This window comes from Myxocyprinus asiaticus, chromosome 13 (assembly GCF_019703515.2).
Source record: "Myxocyprinus asiaticus isolate MX2 ecotype Aquarium Trade chromosome 13, UBuf_Myxa_2, whole genome shotgun sequence".
In the NCBI taxonomy this organism is placed as follows: domain Eukaryota; kingdom Metazoa; phylum Chordata; class Actinopteri; order Cypriniformes; family Catostomidae; genus Myxocyprinus; species Myxocyprinus asiaticus.
In genome coordinates, this window is record NC_059356.1 from 13946339 (window position 1) to 13960130 (window position 13792).

The 13792-nt window shown below is 31.2% G+C and overlaps 1 protein-coding gene across 2 annotated transcripts in view; it reads right to left on the reverse strand.

Moving 5' to 3' along the window:
• LOC127450637 (serine/threonine-protein kinase LMTK1-like) overlaps positions 1-1550 on the reverse strand; it is a 65591-nt gene extending 64041 nt beyond the window's left edge. For both annotated transcript variants that reach the window (XM_051714887.1, XM_051714889.1), the window contains exon 1: positions 878-1550. In XM_051714887.1, the coding sequence (XP_051570847.1) occupies positions 878-959 (82 nt within the window). In that variant the 5' untranslated portion in view covers positions 960-1550. The remainder of the gene's footprint in view (positions 1-877) is intronic.
• Positions 1551-13792: the final 12242 nt, after the last annotated feature.

Genomic DNA, 13792 nt, shown 5'->3' on the forward strand with positions numbered 1-13792 from the left:
AAGTTGACCCCCTCCGCACATTCGGAGGCTGCTGAACAGCAGCTGATTCATTAGTATGCCGTGCATCACTTTGGCCAGGGATGCTTTTGACTGTTTATGGTTCCACCTATTTTCTCGGTCACTGTAAATTATGGCACTCATGACGGTCATATGACATTTGGTGGTCTCTCCATGTGCATTGCACAATGTTTATGTACATTGCAGCGTTGCTCCTTAAAATCAATGTGATCAGACTGCAGACATGTTGCCAAGACTCCCCCACCACCACCGCGCTCTGCTTGGCTGGGCCTCTCTCACTGGGCTGCAGGGCATGCATGCTTGATGCTCTAAGCTGTTTGATTCTTCAGTTTGCACTGTGCACATGAATCTCTGTGTCATAGATCGTCCCTCAACAACTGAGCGTGGCCTGCCGAGACACTACAGGCTGCTGACTTCTCGAGGAAGTAAACACCAGTGCTCAGATATGTCAAACATACAGACGTTACGCAATGAAACTGCATTGGGAACACAGGACACACAAGAAGAGGAACACAACAGCTCTGGCTGACTAATGCCAAGTCAGCTCTCTCTGACTGCATACACACAATACACATTCCCACCTTCAAATGTGCAAAACACACACACACAAACTCCCCCTCATTAATGTACAAGGCATGTATGCGCAAGTAGGTAAATACACACATATGCAGGTTGTCTCTTGGCAAACACATTATTCACAATTAATGTGTTAACAAAAACTATTAGGCTATTTTAAATTGTATATAGATAGATAGATAGATAGATAGATAGATAGATAGATAGATAGATAGATATTTTTGTGATTCCTGAAAAGTGTAATTATATTGCTTGAAGTATTGCATCCAATGTTTGTACTCACCTGGGTCGAAATGCGAACTGAAGGCAAAACTAGGATTAAAAAAAACCGAGGACATTACCACGACAAATACCGAAGCTATCATCCTCCTTTTAAGGCTTCAGATTTACTGCGGGGAAACGCAAATGTATTTAAAAAAGAAAAAAGAAAAAGAAAAATCGCGTCATAAAAGAACATCAGACATGAGGGTGGTCAAATACATCATGAAACACTGAGCGCATCAGATGCGTCAGATTAAGAAACAGATGCTGAAAAACATTTCCGCTCGACTCTGTTCTGCATTTAGAGCGTTTCGGTGCCAAAACAGCACGGTGTTTCCTCGTCCATCAGGCTGTTTGCCGAATGGCTCTCGGGACAGACCGCCTATCAACGTCGCTTTTACTCCATTTGTAGGCTATGCACCAAGATTTTAGTGTTTGGCAGTTGTCCAGAATCATTCCTGCAAATGTTTTGCACTGGCTGCAGCTATGCCCCTCGGACACGCAGTATAGGAGGATTTAACTCGTGCGATTCATCATCACCGCGCTCCAGTCAATTTATTACGGCGTTCATGATGAAGCGGATAGGAGGTGTGGGATTATAGTGCGGCAGGGGCAATGACAGGGGAGCGCCGTCTCAAGGCAGGACTGTGAGGCCGAGAGAGCGAGAGACAACACGAACAGCTCACTTTTTATGATCTGACCTATCCGCTAAGGATGACCTAGCTATCTGTAGTAAAAAATAAATAAATAAATAAATTATACTTGTTAAATGACACTTGTCTGACCAAAGCCATCTTTACATGGTAAGGTGGCACAGAAGCTGCATCTGAAGTAGCATAAAGACTATACCAAGAAAAGGTGTATTTACACCAGGGACTAAAAACGAAATGTTTTTCATTTCAGTTCGTTCTCAGCAGAATTGTATTTATTTATTTATTTATTTATTTATTGTTGTTGTTCAGACTCGAGTGTTTCGCAGCCTCCTTTCCAATTGTTAACCGGTCAGAACAAAATAAAAGAACGGTAACAACTTTCTTTTTTAAATTAAAATACTCACTACAGTGATAGTTGCAGTGTTGCCAGATCTGGCAAAATAAGGGACCTGCCTTACCCAAAATAAGCGAAAATAAGCCATTTTTATCCCATGTGGGTGAATTCTCAGCATAGAAATCCTAACAAGCATAGTAGGGTACAACAGGGCTAAAGGCACACCTTAAGGAAAATTAGCTTTTTTTGCTGGTCACAAAGTGTATCAAGATTCGAGAAATACATTCATTTTGAAAACTGAAGGAGCAACATAATTTGTGTGAAAATAAATAACAACAGAAAGTTGTTTAGAATAAAATTCTTCTTTAAAAAAAAAAAAAAAAAAAAAAGTGGCGAGGGAGCTCCCTCACTTGATGTAAAAGGCCCCCAGGGGGGTTATATTGATGTAGTGGAGATACCGGGGCAATAGTTATGTGGCACATAGCAAGATATTTTTTGGGGTTACAAATTAAGATCATATTTATTCAAAATAACTACTTTAAAGTTATTGATTTATTTTTATTATTATAATATATATATATATATATATATATATATATATATATATATATATATATATATATATATCACCTTGAGCAAAATTTAAAATGACAAATAAGTATTTATTTTCTGAAAATAAATGTTATAATTTACAGGATATTCATTAGCTTCATAAATTTGCAACATTTAAAAAAATATAAAATATTAGATCAAAGTACCTCAAAATCAAACTCCGACGTTACACACAATGATCTCACGGATCAGGAAAATATTTCCAGTGTATAGTGACAAACAGGTACGGAAGAGGATTAGGGCCAAGTAAAAATAGATTTCGACAATAAAGTCATAATATTTTGAGAACAAAGTCAAAATTACGAGATTAAAGTTGGAATATTTTGAGAATAAAGTAAAAATTACGAGAATAAAGACGTAGCACTACGAGATTAAATTTGGAATATTTTGAGAATAAAGTCAAAATTACGAGAAAAAAGTCACAGCACTTCGAGATTAAAGTCGTAATATTTTGAGAATAAAGTCAAAGTTACGAGAATAAAGTCGTAGCATTACGAGATTAAAGTCATAATATTTTGAGAATGAAGTCAAATTTACGAGTATAGTCATAGCACTATGAGATTAAAGTCGTAATATTTTGAGAATAGTCAAAATTACGAGAATAAAGTCACAGCATTACGAGATTAAAGTCGTAATATTTTGAGAATAAAGTCAAAATTACGAGAATAAAGTCATAGCATTATGAGATTAAATTTGGAATATTTTGAGAATAAAGTCAAAATTTCGAGGAAAAAGTCATAGCATTATGAGATTAAAGTCGGAATATTTTGAGAATAAATTCAAAATTAAGAGAATAAATCATAGCACTTCGAGATTAAAGTCGTAATATTTTGAGAATAAAGTCAAAATTACGAGAATAAAGTCATAGCATTATGAGATTAAATTTGGAATATTTTGAGAATAAAGTCAAAATTTCGAGGAAAAAGTCATAGCATTATGAGATTAAAGTCGGAATATTTTGAGAATAAATTCAAAATTAAGAGAATAAATCATAGCACTTCGAGATTAAAGTCGTAATATTTTGAGAATAAAGTCAAAATTACGAGAATAAAGTCATAGCACTTCGAGATTAAAGCCGTAATATTTTGAGAATAAAGTCAAAATTACGAGAATAAAATAATAGCACTACAAGATTCAAATTGGAATATTTTGAGAATAAAGTAAAAATTACGACAATAAAGTCATAGCAATTCGAGATTTAAGTCGTAATATTTTGAGAATAAAGTCAAAATTACGAGAATAAAGTCGGAATATTTGAGAATAAAGTCAAAATTACGAGAATAAAGTCATAGAACTATGAGATTAAAGTCAGAATATTTTGAAAATAAAGTCAAAATTACGAGAATAAAGTCATAGCACTACTAGATTAAAGCCGTAATATTTTGAGAATAAAGTCAAAATTACGAGAATAAAGTCATAGCACTACTAGATTAAAGCCGTAATATTTTGAGAATAAAGTCAAAATTACGAGAATAAAATAATAGCACTACGAGATTAAAGTCTGAATATTTTGAGAATAAAGTCAAAATTACGAGAATAAAGTCTTAGCACTACAAGATTCAATTTGGAATATTTTGAGAATAAAGTCATAGCACTACGAGATTAAAGTCATAATATTTTGAGAATAAAGTAAAAATTACGAGAATAAAGTCGGAATATTTGAGAATAAAGTCAAAATTACGAGAATAAAGTCGTAGCACTACAAGATTCAATTTGGAATATTTTGAGAATAAAGTAAAAATTATGAGAATAAAGTCTTAGCAATTCGAGATTAAAGTCGTAATATTTTGAGAATAAAGTCAAAATTACGAGAATAAAGTTGGAATATTTTGAGAATAAAGTCAAAATTACGAGAATAAAATCATAGCACTATGACATTAAAGTCGGAATATTTTGAGAATAAAGCCAAAATTACAAGAATAAAGTCGTAGCATTACGAGATTAAAGTCGGAATATTTTGAGAATAAAGTCAAAATTACGAGAATAAAATAATAGCACTACAAGATTAAAGTCTGAATATTTTGAGAATAAAGTCAAAATTAAGAGAATAAATCATAGCACCACAAGATTCAATTTGGAATATTTTGAGAATAAAGTAAAAATTACGAGAATAAAGTCATAGAACTACGAGATTAAAGTCTGAATATTTTGAGAATAAAGTCAAAATTACGAGAATAAAATAATAGCACTACAAGATTAAAGTCTGAATATTTTGAGAATAAAGTCAAAATTAAGAGAATAAATCATAGCACTACAAGATTCAATTTGGAATATTTTGAGAATAAAGTCAAAATTACGAGAATAAAGTCATAGAACTACGAGATTAAAGTCTGAATATTTTGAGAATAAAGTCAAAATTACAAGAATAAAATAAGAGCACTACGAGATTAAAGTCGGAATATTTTGAGAATAAAGCCAAAATTTCGAGAATAAAGTCGTAGCATTACGAGATTAAAGTCGTAATATTTTGAGAATAAAGCCAAAATTACGAGAACAAAGTCATAGAACTATGAGATTAAAGTCTGAATATTTTGAAAATAAAGTCAAAATTACGAGAATAAAGTCGTAGCACTACAAGATTAAAGTTGGAATATTTTGAGAATAAAGTAAAAATTACGAGAATAAAGTCGTAGCATTACGAGATTAAAGTTGGAATATTTTGAGAATAAAGTCAAAATTACGAGAATAAAGTCGGAATATTTGAGAATAAAGTCAAAATTACGAGAATAAAGTCGTAGCACTACAAGATTCAATTTGGAATATTTTGAGAATAAAGTAAAAATTATGAGAATAAAGTCTTAGCAATTCGAGATTAAAGTCGTAATATTTTGAGAATAAAGTCAAAATTACGAGAATAAAGTCAGAATATTTGAGAATAAAGTCAAAATTACGAGAATAAAGTCGTAGCACTACAAGATTCAATTTGGAATATTTTGAGAATAAAGTAAAAATTATGAGAATAAAGTCTTAGCAATTCGAGATTAAAGTCGTAATATTTTGAGAATAAAGCCAAAATTACGAGAATAAAGTCATAGAACTACGAGATTAAAGTCTGAATATTTTGAGAATAAAGTCAAAATTACGAGAATAAAGTCATAGAACTATGAGATTAAAGTCTGAATATTTTGAGAATAAAGTCAAAATTACGAGAATAAAGTTGTAGCACTACAAGATTCAATTTGGAATATTTTGAGAATAAAGTCATAGCACTACGAGATTAAAGTTGGAATATTTTGAGAATAAAGTCAAAATTATGAGAATAAACTCAGAATATTTTGAGAATAAAGTCAAAATTATGAGAATAAAAATTCGGAGCATTACGAGATTAAAGTCGGAATATTTTGAGAATAAAGCCAGAATTTCGAGAATAAAGTCGTAGAATTATGACATTAAAGTCGTAATATTTTGAGAATAAAGCCAAAATTACGAGAATAAAGTCATAGCACTACGAGATTAAAGTTGGAATATTTTGAGAATAAAGTCAAAATTACGAGATTAAAGTCGGAATATTTTGAGAATAAAGTCAAAATTACGAGAATAAAGTTGTAGCACTACAAGATTCAATTTGGAATATTTTGAGAATAAAGTCATAGCACTACGAGATTAAAGTTGGAATATTTTGAGAATAAAGTCAAAATTATGAGAATAAACTCGGAATATTTTGAGAATAAAGTCAAAATTATGAGAATAAAAATTCGGAGCATTACGAGATTAAAGTCGGAATATTTTGAGAATAAAGCCAGAATTACGAGAATAAAGTCATAGAACTATGAGATTAAAGTCGTGAATATTTTGAGAATAAAGTCAAAATTACGAGAATAAAGTCGTAGCACTACAAGATTCAAGTTGGAATATTTTGAGAATAAAGTCATAACATTACGAGATTAAAGTCGGAATATTTTGAGAATAAAGTCAAAATTAAGAGAATAAACTCATAGAATATTTTGAGAATAAAGTCAAAATTATGAGAATAAAAATTACGGAGCATTACGAGATTAAATTCGTAATATTTTGAGAATAAAGCCAAAATTACGAGAATAAAGTCATAGCACTATGAGATTACAGTCGGAATATTTTGAGAATAAAGTCAAAATTACGAGAATAAAATCATATCACTACGAGATTAAAGTCGGAATATTTTGAGAATAAAGTCAAAATTACGAGAATAAAGTCATATAACTATGAGATTAAAGTCTGAATATTTTGAGAATAAAGTCAAAATTACGAGAATAAAGTTGTAGCACTACAAGATTCAATTTGGAATATTTTGAGAATAAAGTCATAGCACTACGAGATTAAAGTCGGAATATTTTGAGAATAAAGTCAAAATTACGAGAATAAAGTAGCACTACGAGATTAAAGTCGGAATATTTTGAGAATAAAGTCAAAATTACGAGAATAAAGTCGTAGCACTACAAGATTAAATTTGGAATATTTTGAGAATAAAGTAAAAATTACGAGAATAAAGTCATAGCAATTTGAGATTAAATTCGTAATATTTTGAGAATAACATCAAAATTACGAGAATAAAGTCATAGCACTATGAGATTACAGTCGGAATATTTTGAGAATAAAGTCAAAATTACGAGATTAAAGTCGGAATATTTTGAGAATAAAGTCAAAATTATGAGAATAAAGTCAAAATTACTGAGAATAAAGTTGTAGCACTATGAGATTAAAGTTGGAATATTTTGAGAATAAAGCCAAAATTATGAGAATAAAGTTGTAGCACTACGAGATTAAAGTCGGAATATTTTGAGAATAAAGTCAAAATTATGAGAATAAACTCGGAATATTTTGAGAATAAAGCCAAAATTATGAGAATAAAGTTGTAGCACTACGAGATTAAAGTCGGAATATTTTGAGAATAAAGTCAAAATTACGAGAATAAACTCGGAATATTTTGAGAATAAAGCCAAAATTATGAGAATAAAGTTGTAGCACTACGAGATTAAAGTCGGAATATTTTGAGAATAAAGTCAAAATTATGAGAATAAAAATTCGGAGCATTACGAGATTAAAGTCGGAATATTTTGAGAATAAAGCCAAAATTATGAGAATAAAGTTGTAGCACTACGAGATTAAAGTCGGAATATTTTGAGAATAAAGTCAAAATTACGAGAATAAACTCGGAATATTTTGAGAATAAAGCCAAAATTATGAGAATAAAGTTGTAGCACTACGAGATTAAAGTCGGAATATTTTGAGAATAAAGTCAAAATTACGAGAATAAACTCGGAATATTTTGAGAATAAAATCAAAATTATGAGAATAAAAATTCGGAGCATTACGAGATTAAAGTCGGAATATTTTGAGAATAAAGCCAAAATTATGAGAATAAAGTTGTAGCACTACGAGATTAAAGTCGGAATATTTTGAGAATAAAGCCAGAATTTCGAGAATAAAGTCGTAGAATTATAACATTAAAGTCGTAATATTTTGAGAATAAAGCCAAAATTACGAGAATAAAGTCATAGCACTACGAGATTAAAGTTGGAATATTTTGAGAATAAAGTCAAAATTACGAGAATAAAGTCGTAGCATTACGAGATTAAAGTCGGAATATTTTGAGAATAAAGTCAAAATTAAGAGAATAAATCATAGCACTACGAGATCAAAGTTGCAATATTTTGAGAATAAAGTCAAAATTACGAGAATAAAGTCATATAACTATGAGATTAAAGTCTGAATATTTTGAGAATAAAGTCAAAATTACGAGAATAAAGTTGTAGCACTACAAGATTCAATTTGGAATATTTTGAGAATAAAGTCAAAATTATGAGAATAAAGTTGTAGCACTACGAGATTAAAGTCGGAATATTTTGAGAATAAAGTCAAAATTACGAGAATAAAGTTGTAGCACTATGAGATTAAAGTTGGAATATTTTGAGAATAAAGCCAAAATTATGAGAATAAAGTTGTAGCACTACGAGATTAAAGTCGGAATATTTTGAGAATAAAGTCAAAATTACGAGAATAAACTCGGAATATTTTGAGAATAAAGCCAAAATTATGAGAATAAAGTTGTAGCACTACGAGATTAAAGTCGGAATATTTTGAGAATAAAGTCAAAATTACGAGAATAAACTCGGAATATTTTGAGAATAAAGCCAAAATTATGAGAATAAAGTTGTAGCACTACGAGATTAAAGTCGGAATATTTTGAGAATAAAGTCAAAATTATGAGAATAAAAATTCGGAGCATTACGAGATTAAAGTCGGAATATTTTGAGAATAAAGCCAAAATTATGAGAATAAAGTTGTAGCACTACGAGATTAAAGTCGGAATATTTTGAGAATAAAGCCAGAATTTCGAGAATAAAGTCGTAGAATTATGACATTAAAGTCGTAATATTTTGAGAATAAAGCCAAAATTACGAGAATAAAGTCATAGCACTACGAGATCAAAGTTGGAATATTTTGAGAATAAAGTCAAAATTACGAGAATAAAGTCGTAGCATTACGAGATTAAAGTCGGAATATTTTGAGAATAAAGTCAAAATTAAGAGAATAAATCATAGCACTAGAATAAAGTCATAGAATTACGAGATTAAATTCGTAATATTTTGAGAATAAAGCCAAAATTATGAGAATAAAGTCATAGCACTACAAGATTAAAGTTGGAATATTTTGAGAATAAAGTCAAAATTACGAGAATAAAGTCGTAGCATTACGAGATTAAAGTCGGAATATTTTGAGAATAAAGTCAAAATTATGAGAATAAAGTTGTAGCACTACGAGATTAAAGTCGGAATATTTTGAGAATAAAGTCAAAATTACGAGAATAAACTCGGAATATTTTGAGAATAAAGCCAAAATTATGAGAATAAAGTTGTAGCACTACGAGATTAAAGTCGGAATATTTTGAGAATAAAGTCAAAATTATGAGAATAAAAATTCGGAGCATTACGAGATTAAAGTCGGAATATTTTGAGAATAAAGCCAAAATTATGTGAATAAAGTTGTAGCACTACGAGATTAAAGTCGGAATATTTTGAGAATAAAGCCAGAATTTCGAGAATAAAGTCGTAGAATTATGACATTAAAGTCGTAATATTTTGAGAATAAAGCCAAAATTACGAGAATAAAGTCATAGCACTACGAGATCAAAGTTGGAATATTTTGAGAATAAAGTCAAAATTACGAGAATAAACTCGGAATATTTTGAGAATAAAGCCAAAATTATGAGAATAAAGTTGTAGCACTACGAGATTAAAGTCGGAATATTTTGAGAATAAAGTCAAAATTATGAGAATAAAAATTCGGAGCATTACGAGATTAAAGTCGGAATATTTTGAGAATAAAGCCAAAATTATGAGAATAAAGTTGTAGCACTACGAGATTAAAGTCGGAATATTTTGAGAATAAAGCCAGAATTTCGAGAATAAAGTCGTAGAATTATGACATTAAAGTCGTAATATTTTGAGAATAAAGCCAAAATTACGAGAATAAAGTCATAGCACTACGAGATCAAAGTTGGAATATTTTGAGAATAAAGTCAAAATTACGAGAATAAAGTCGTAGCATTACGAGATTAAAGTCGGAATATTTTGAGAATAATGTCAAAATTAAGAGAATAAATCATAGCACTAGAATAAAGTCATAGAATTACGAGATTAAATTCGTAATATTTTGAGAATAAAGCCAAAATTATGAGAATAAAGTCATAGCACTACAAGATTAAAGTCGGAATATTTTGAGAATAAAGTCAAAATTACGAGAATAAAGTCAAAATTACGAGAGTCAATATGTCAATGTGACTTTATTCTCTAAATTTTTACTTTATTCTGAAAATATTATGGCTTTAATCTCGTAATGCTACGACATAATTTTGACTTTATTCTCAAAATATTCTAACTTTAATCTCGTAGTGCTATGACTTTTTTCTCGTAATTTTGATTTTGTTCTCAAAATATTCCGACTTTAATCTCGTAATTCTACGACTTTATTCCAGTACTTGTGACTATTCCCAAAATATTACGAGTTTAATCTCATAATGCTACGACTTTTTTTCTCAAAATGTTATGACTTTATTCTTGAAATCTTAGATTTTATTTATTTTTCCCGTGGCACTAAAACGGCGTCGTAAACAGGTGTTTGGGAATGTCCTGTGGTAGTTTTTGTTGCTATTTAATGTTTTGGGACAACATCAAATCAAAGGAACCTTTTACCCTGCGGGACCTTAGCCTCGTGAACCCTATACGGTAGCGTATATAAAATAGCTTCTTTTTAATAAATGTATTTTTACTATTAAATATATCCCCAAAAATATGAAAATATTTCAAATATACATCTGGCCATCTGAAATCAATTAATAGCCTAAATCTCTCTCTCCTGCATACACGCACACACTCTGAGGGCATGTTTGGACTAAACGTCATATTATGCGGGGAAAATTATTTTAACTATTATAATTGTTTCATTATTTTATTTTCATTATATGTTTTATTTACAGATCTGCTTCTCAAACAAATCCCAGCAGTATCAAATTTGTATCAATGCATCACATATAAAAATAATTCAGTGAAGACACGGAAACAACTGGGAAATGTACATACCTCGATGTTTTTCCTCGCATCTGGACTAATCATGCATGTATATGAAGTCATTTTATCAAGTTGTTAAAAAGGTCTTCAGGATGTCACGGAGACTACATTCACAACGTGCAATTAGGCAAAGAAATGTGTGATGCAGCGGTTAACTTCATGATTAAAGCACATGCTTATCATGTTCTACTAAAGAGAGTGAGGCCCCATTTTTTTGGGCTACTGGAAGTAGTGTAGTTTCCGAAATGTACTGTGATAAACCATTTAGTCTTTGGTTTCATTAAAAAATATATATATCGGAATTAAATTATCCGGATAATAGCCAGTTACCAGCATTTATAAGTAAAGTTTTCACAACTGAACAATTGAAAAGGCCTTTGTTCGTTTTCGGTTATTCAGCAAAGTATTTCATTTGTTTTCAGTTTTCATTTTTGTTCCTTGAACAGTTTTTAGTCCCTAATTTACATAGACTATTTAATGCTGCTCAGAGGTGGCATAAATGCATTTACACAGCAACTGCAATTGCATAAATAATGTTATGAGATTAATATTTTTAAATATGAGTAATGAGTGGAAATATAAATATATACTTTATGTATGAAACTATAAAATATGAAATATACGCTCTGTCATGACAACTACAAGGTTTAAAGCTGCATTTCATTCACGTAGAACCAAAGCAGCATCAGAACCTTTCAAAGAGGTGGACGTGGGTCAGAGCAGGCTTTATTTAGTCTGGTTACACAGAATTTTGAGCAGCACAGAGCAGCTTCAACTCTGCTGTTTAAAGTCGCCACAGATCTTATGCTGAGATAATGACCTCCGCGTTTTATCATAGGAAAGAGCGTAAAGGTCAACTAGCGTGTTAAGACTGTAAGTCACTCTTTGCGGATACCATATATGTTAATGAATGGGGAGAGCTGCAAACCGACACCTACCTGTCACAAAATTGTCCGTGTCTTCTTTCATTAAAGCAACTGTATCATAGTAAACTCCACACATAGTTCACTACAAAAGGACTGTTTAGTGTTAAACATGTTGACGATTAGCGGACAGGCGGTCAGTTCATTATATGAGCTGTTTCCTGACAAAAGCAGTTTATTTAGCACACTGAAGCATCTCCTCCATAGACATCCATTAAAAAACTGCCTCTTGACTCCTCGCCAGTGTACCGCCATTGAATGTCTATGGCACTGCTGCGTTATGCTATTTTATGCTAACCTTGTAGGCTAATCTTACTAGAAGGGCTGTGAAGGCATCTCAAATGTGCCATACCCACCATACCTACCTGCTACATTACAAGGGGTTTGTCAGCAAACCAGGAAACCTGCAATGATGTACTGTATTATCACAATAAATCTTTTTTCTTTTTTGAGAACAAGTACGAGTACCGATACTTTATTTGTGGTACTCGCAGATACAGTGTCCGCTACCTGTTATTTTTTTTTTTTTTTTTTTTTTTTTTTTTCTGAACTCCATATTAACAGTTTATTCAATTTTATCATCAAAATGGTGTTTAAATAAATGAATTAATTAAAACTTTAATCAAATGAAAATTTTACAATTAATTTTCAACATAATATTGTATTATGTTTATCAGATTAAGTGCTTATACAGAACCTCACAGCACAATCCAAAATACAACATTGGAGTTATATTTTGTCAAATAAAGTGCTGCATAACAGAGCATCACAGATGTTAGATACTGCTTAAAGCTACACTATGTAACTTTTTTTTTTTTTTTTTTTAAACAACAAAATGTTATGATATTAATGAGAGAGTGCAACACAAATCCATCTTCCATACCATGTCTTTACCCAAATACAATTTGATAAACCTATAATAATGATTTATATGTTACAGCTGTCTGGAGGGATTCCGCAGGAAATTGCATACATACGTCATTCGCCTGTGCGTGTCACTTCATCTATTCGTACACAGAGAAATAAGATGGGCTAATGTAGCACGTGTGTTTGAGTAGCTGAAGCTGAAAGTTTGTTGTCACAACAAACGAGAAACATTTACCATGGATCATTCAAAATGGCAAACCTCCAGGGAATCACCAGTTGTAAAAAGAAAGAAACCCTGAACAGTTATAAAAATGTTACAACATTTGACCTTATCAGACTAGCAATTGTTATGACTAATGTAAATGAATGTTGCCTAACTTTTGTAACGTCATTTATTTCAAAACATCAATGTTTCCAATAAGTCAAAACAACAGCATAAGATATGGCACTTACCATTTAAATTACATGTTTTCAGATATCCGTTTTTTCCTTTCTTTCGTTATTTATTTGTCCATTCGCTCTGATAAGATGTCCTATATCCAGCGTACACTGGTGCCTCAAACCACATTCATCCACGCAAGTATAATAGAATTACTACTTATTTATTATTATTATATTAGTAGTAGTATTACAGTGAATATTACATAACTTTAAAGTAGTGATATATTTCTGTCATACTTTTTTCCTATAAAATTAGAAATTTACCTTTAATTTTGACAGAGCTTTTATTTTGAAGTATTTCTTGTTGTTTTGACCAAGGAGCTCTAACCTTGTGCAGCCGCTTCCCACTCTGGAAAAGCCAGTCGCTACATGACTCAAAGTGATTATTAAACCACAAAACACTGCTATTTAATTAAATAAGTATGTACTCTGCATGTGCCTCATGCCACAGCGTGATTTTGCACTCTGTTTACTGTCATCTGCTACAAACAGAGGGTGCAGTGCTCATGGCGGTGTTTTCCCTGTATGAGCCAAAGAGGAGCTTTAAGATATGAGCAGCCG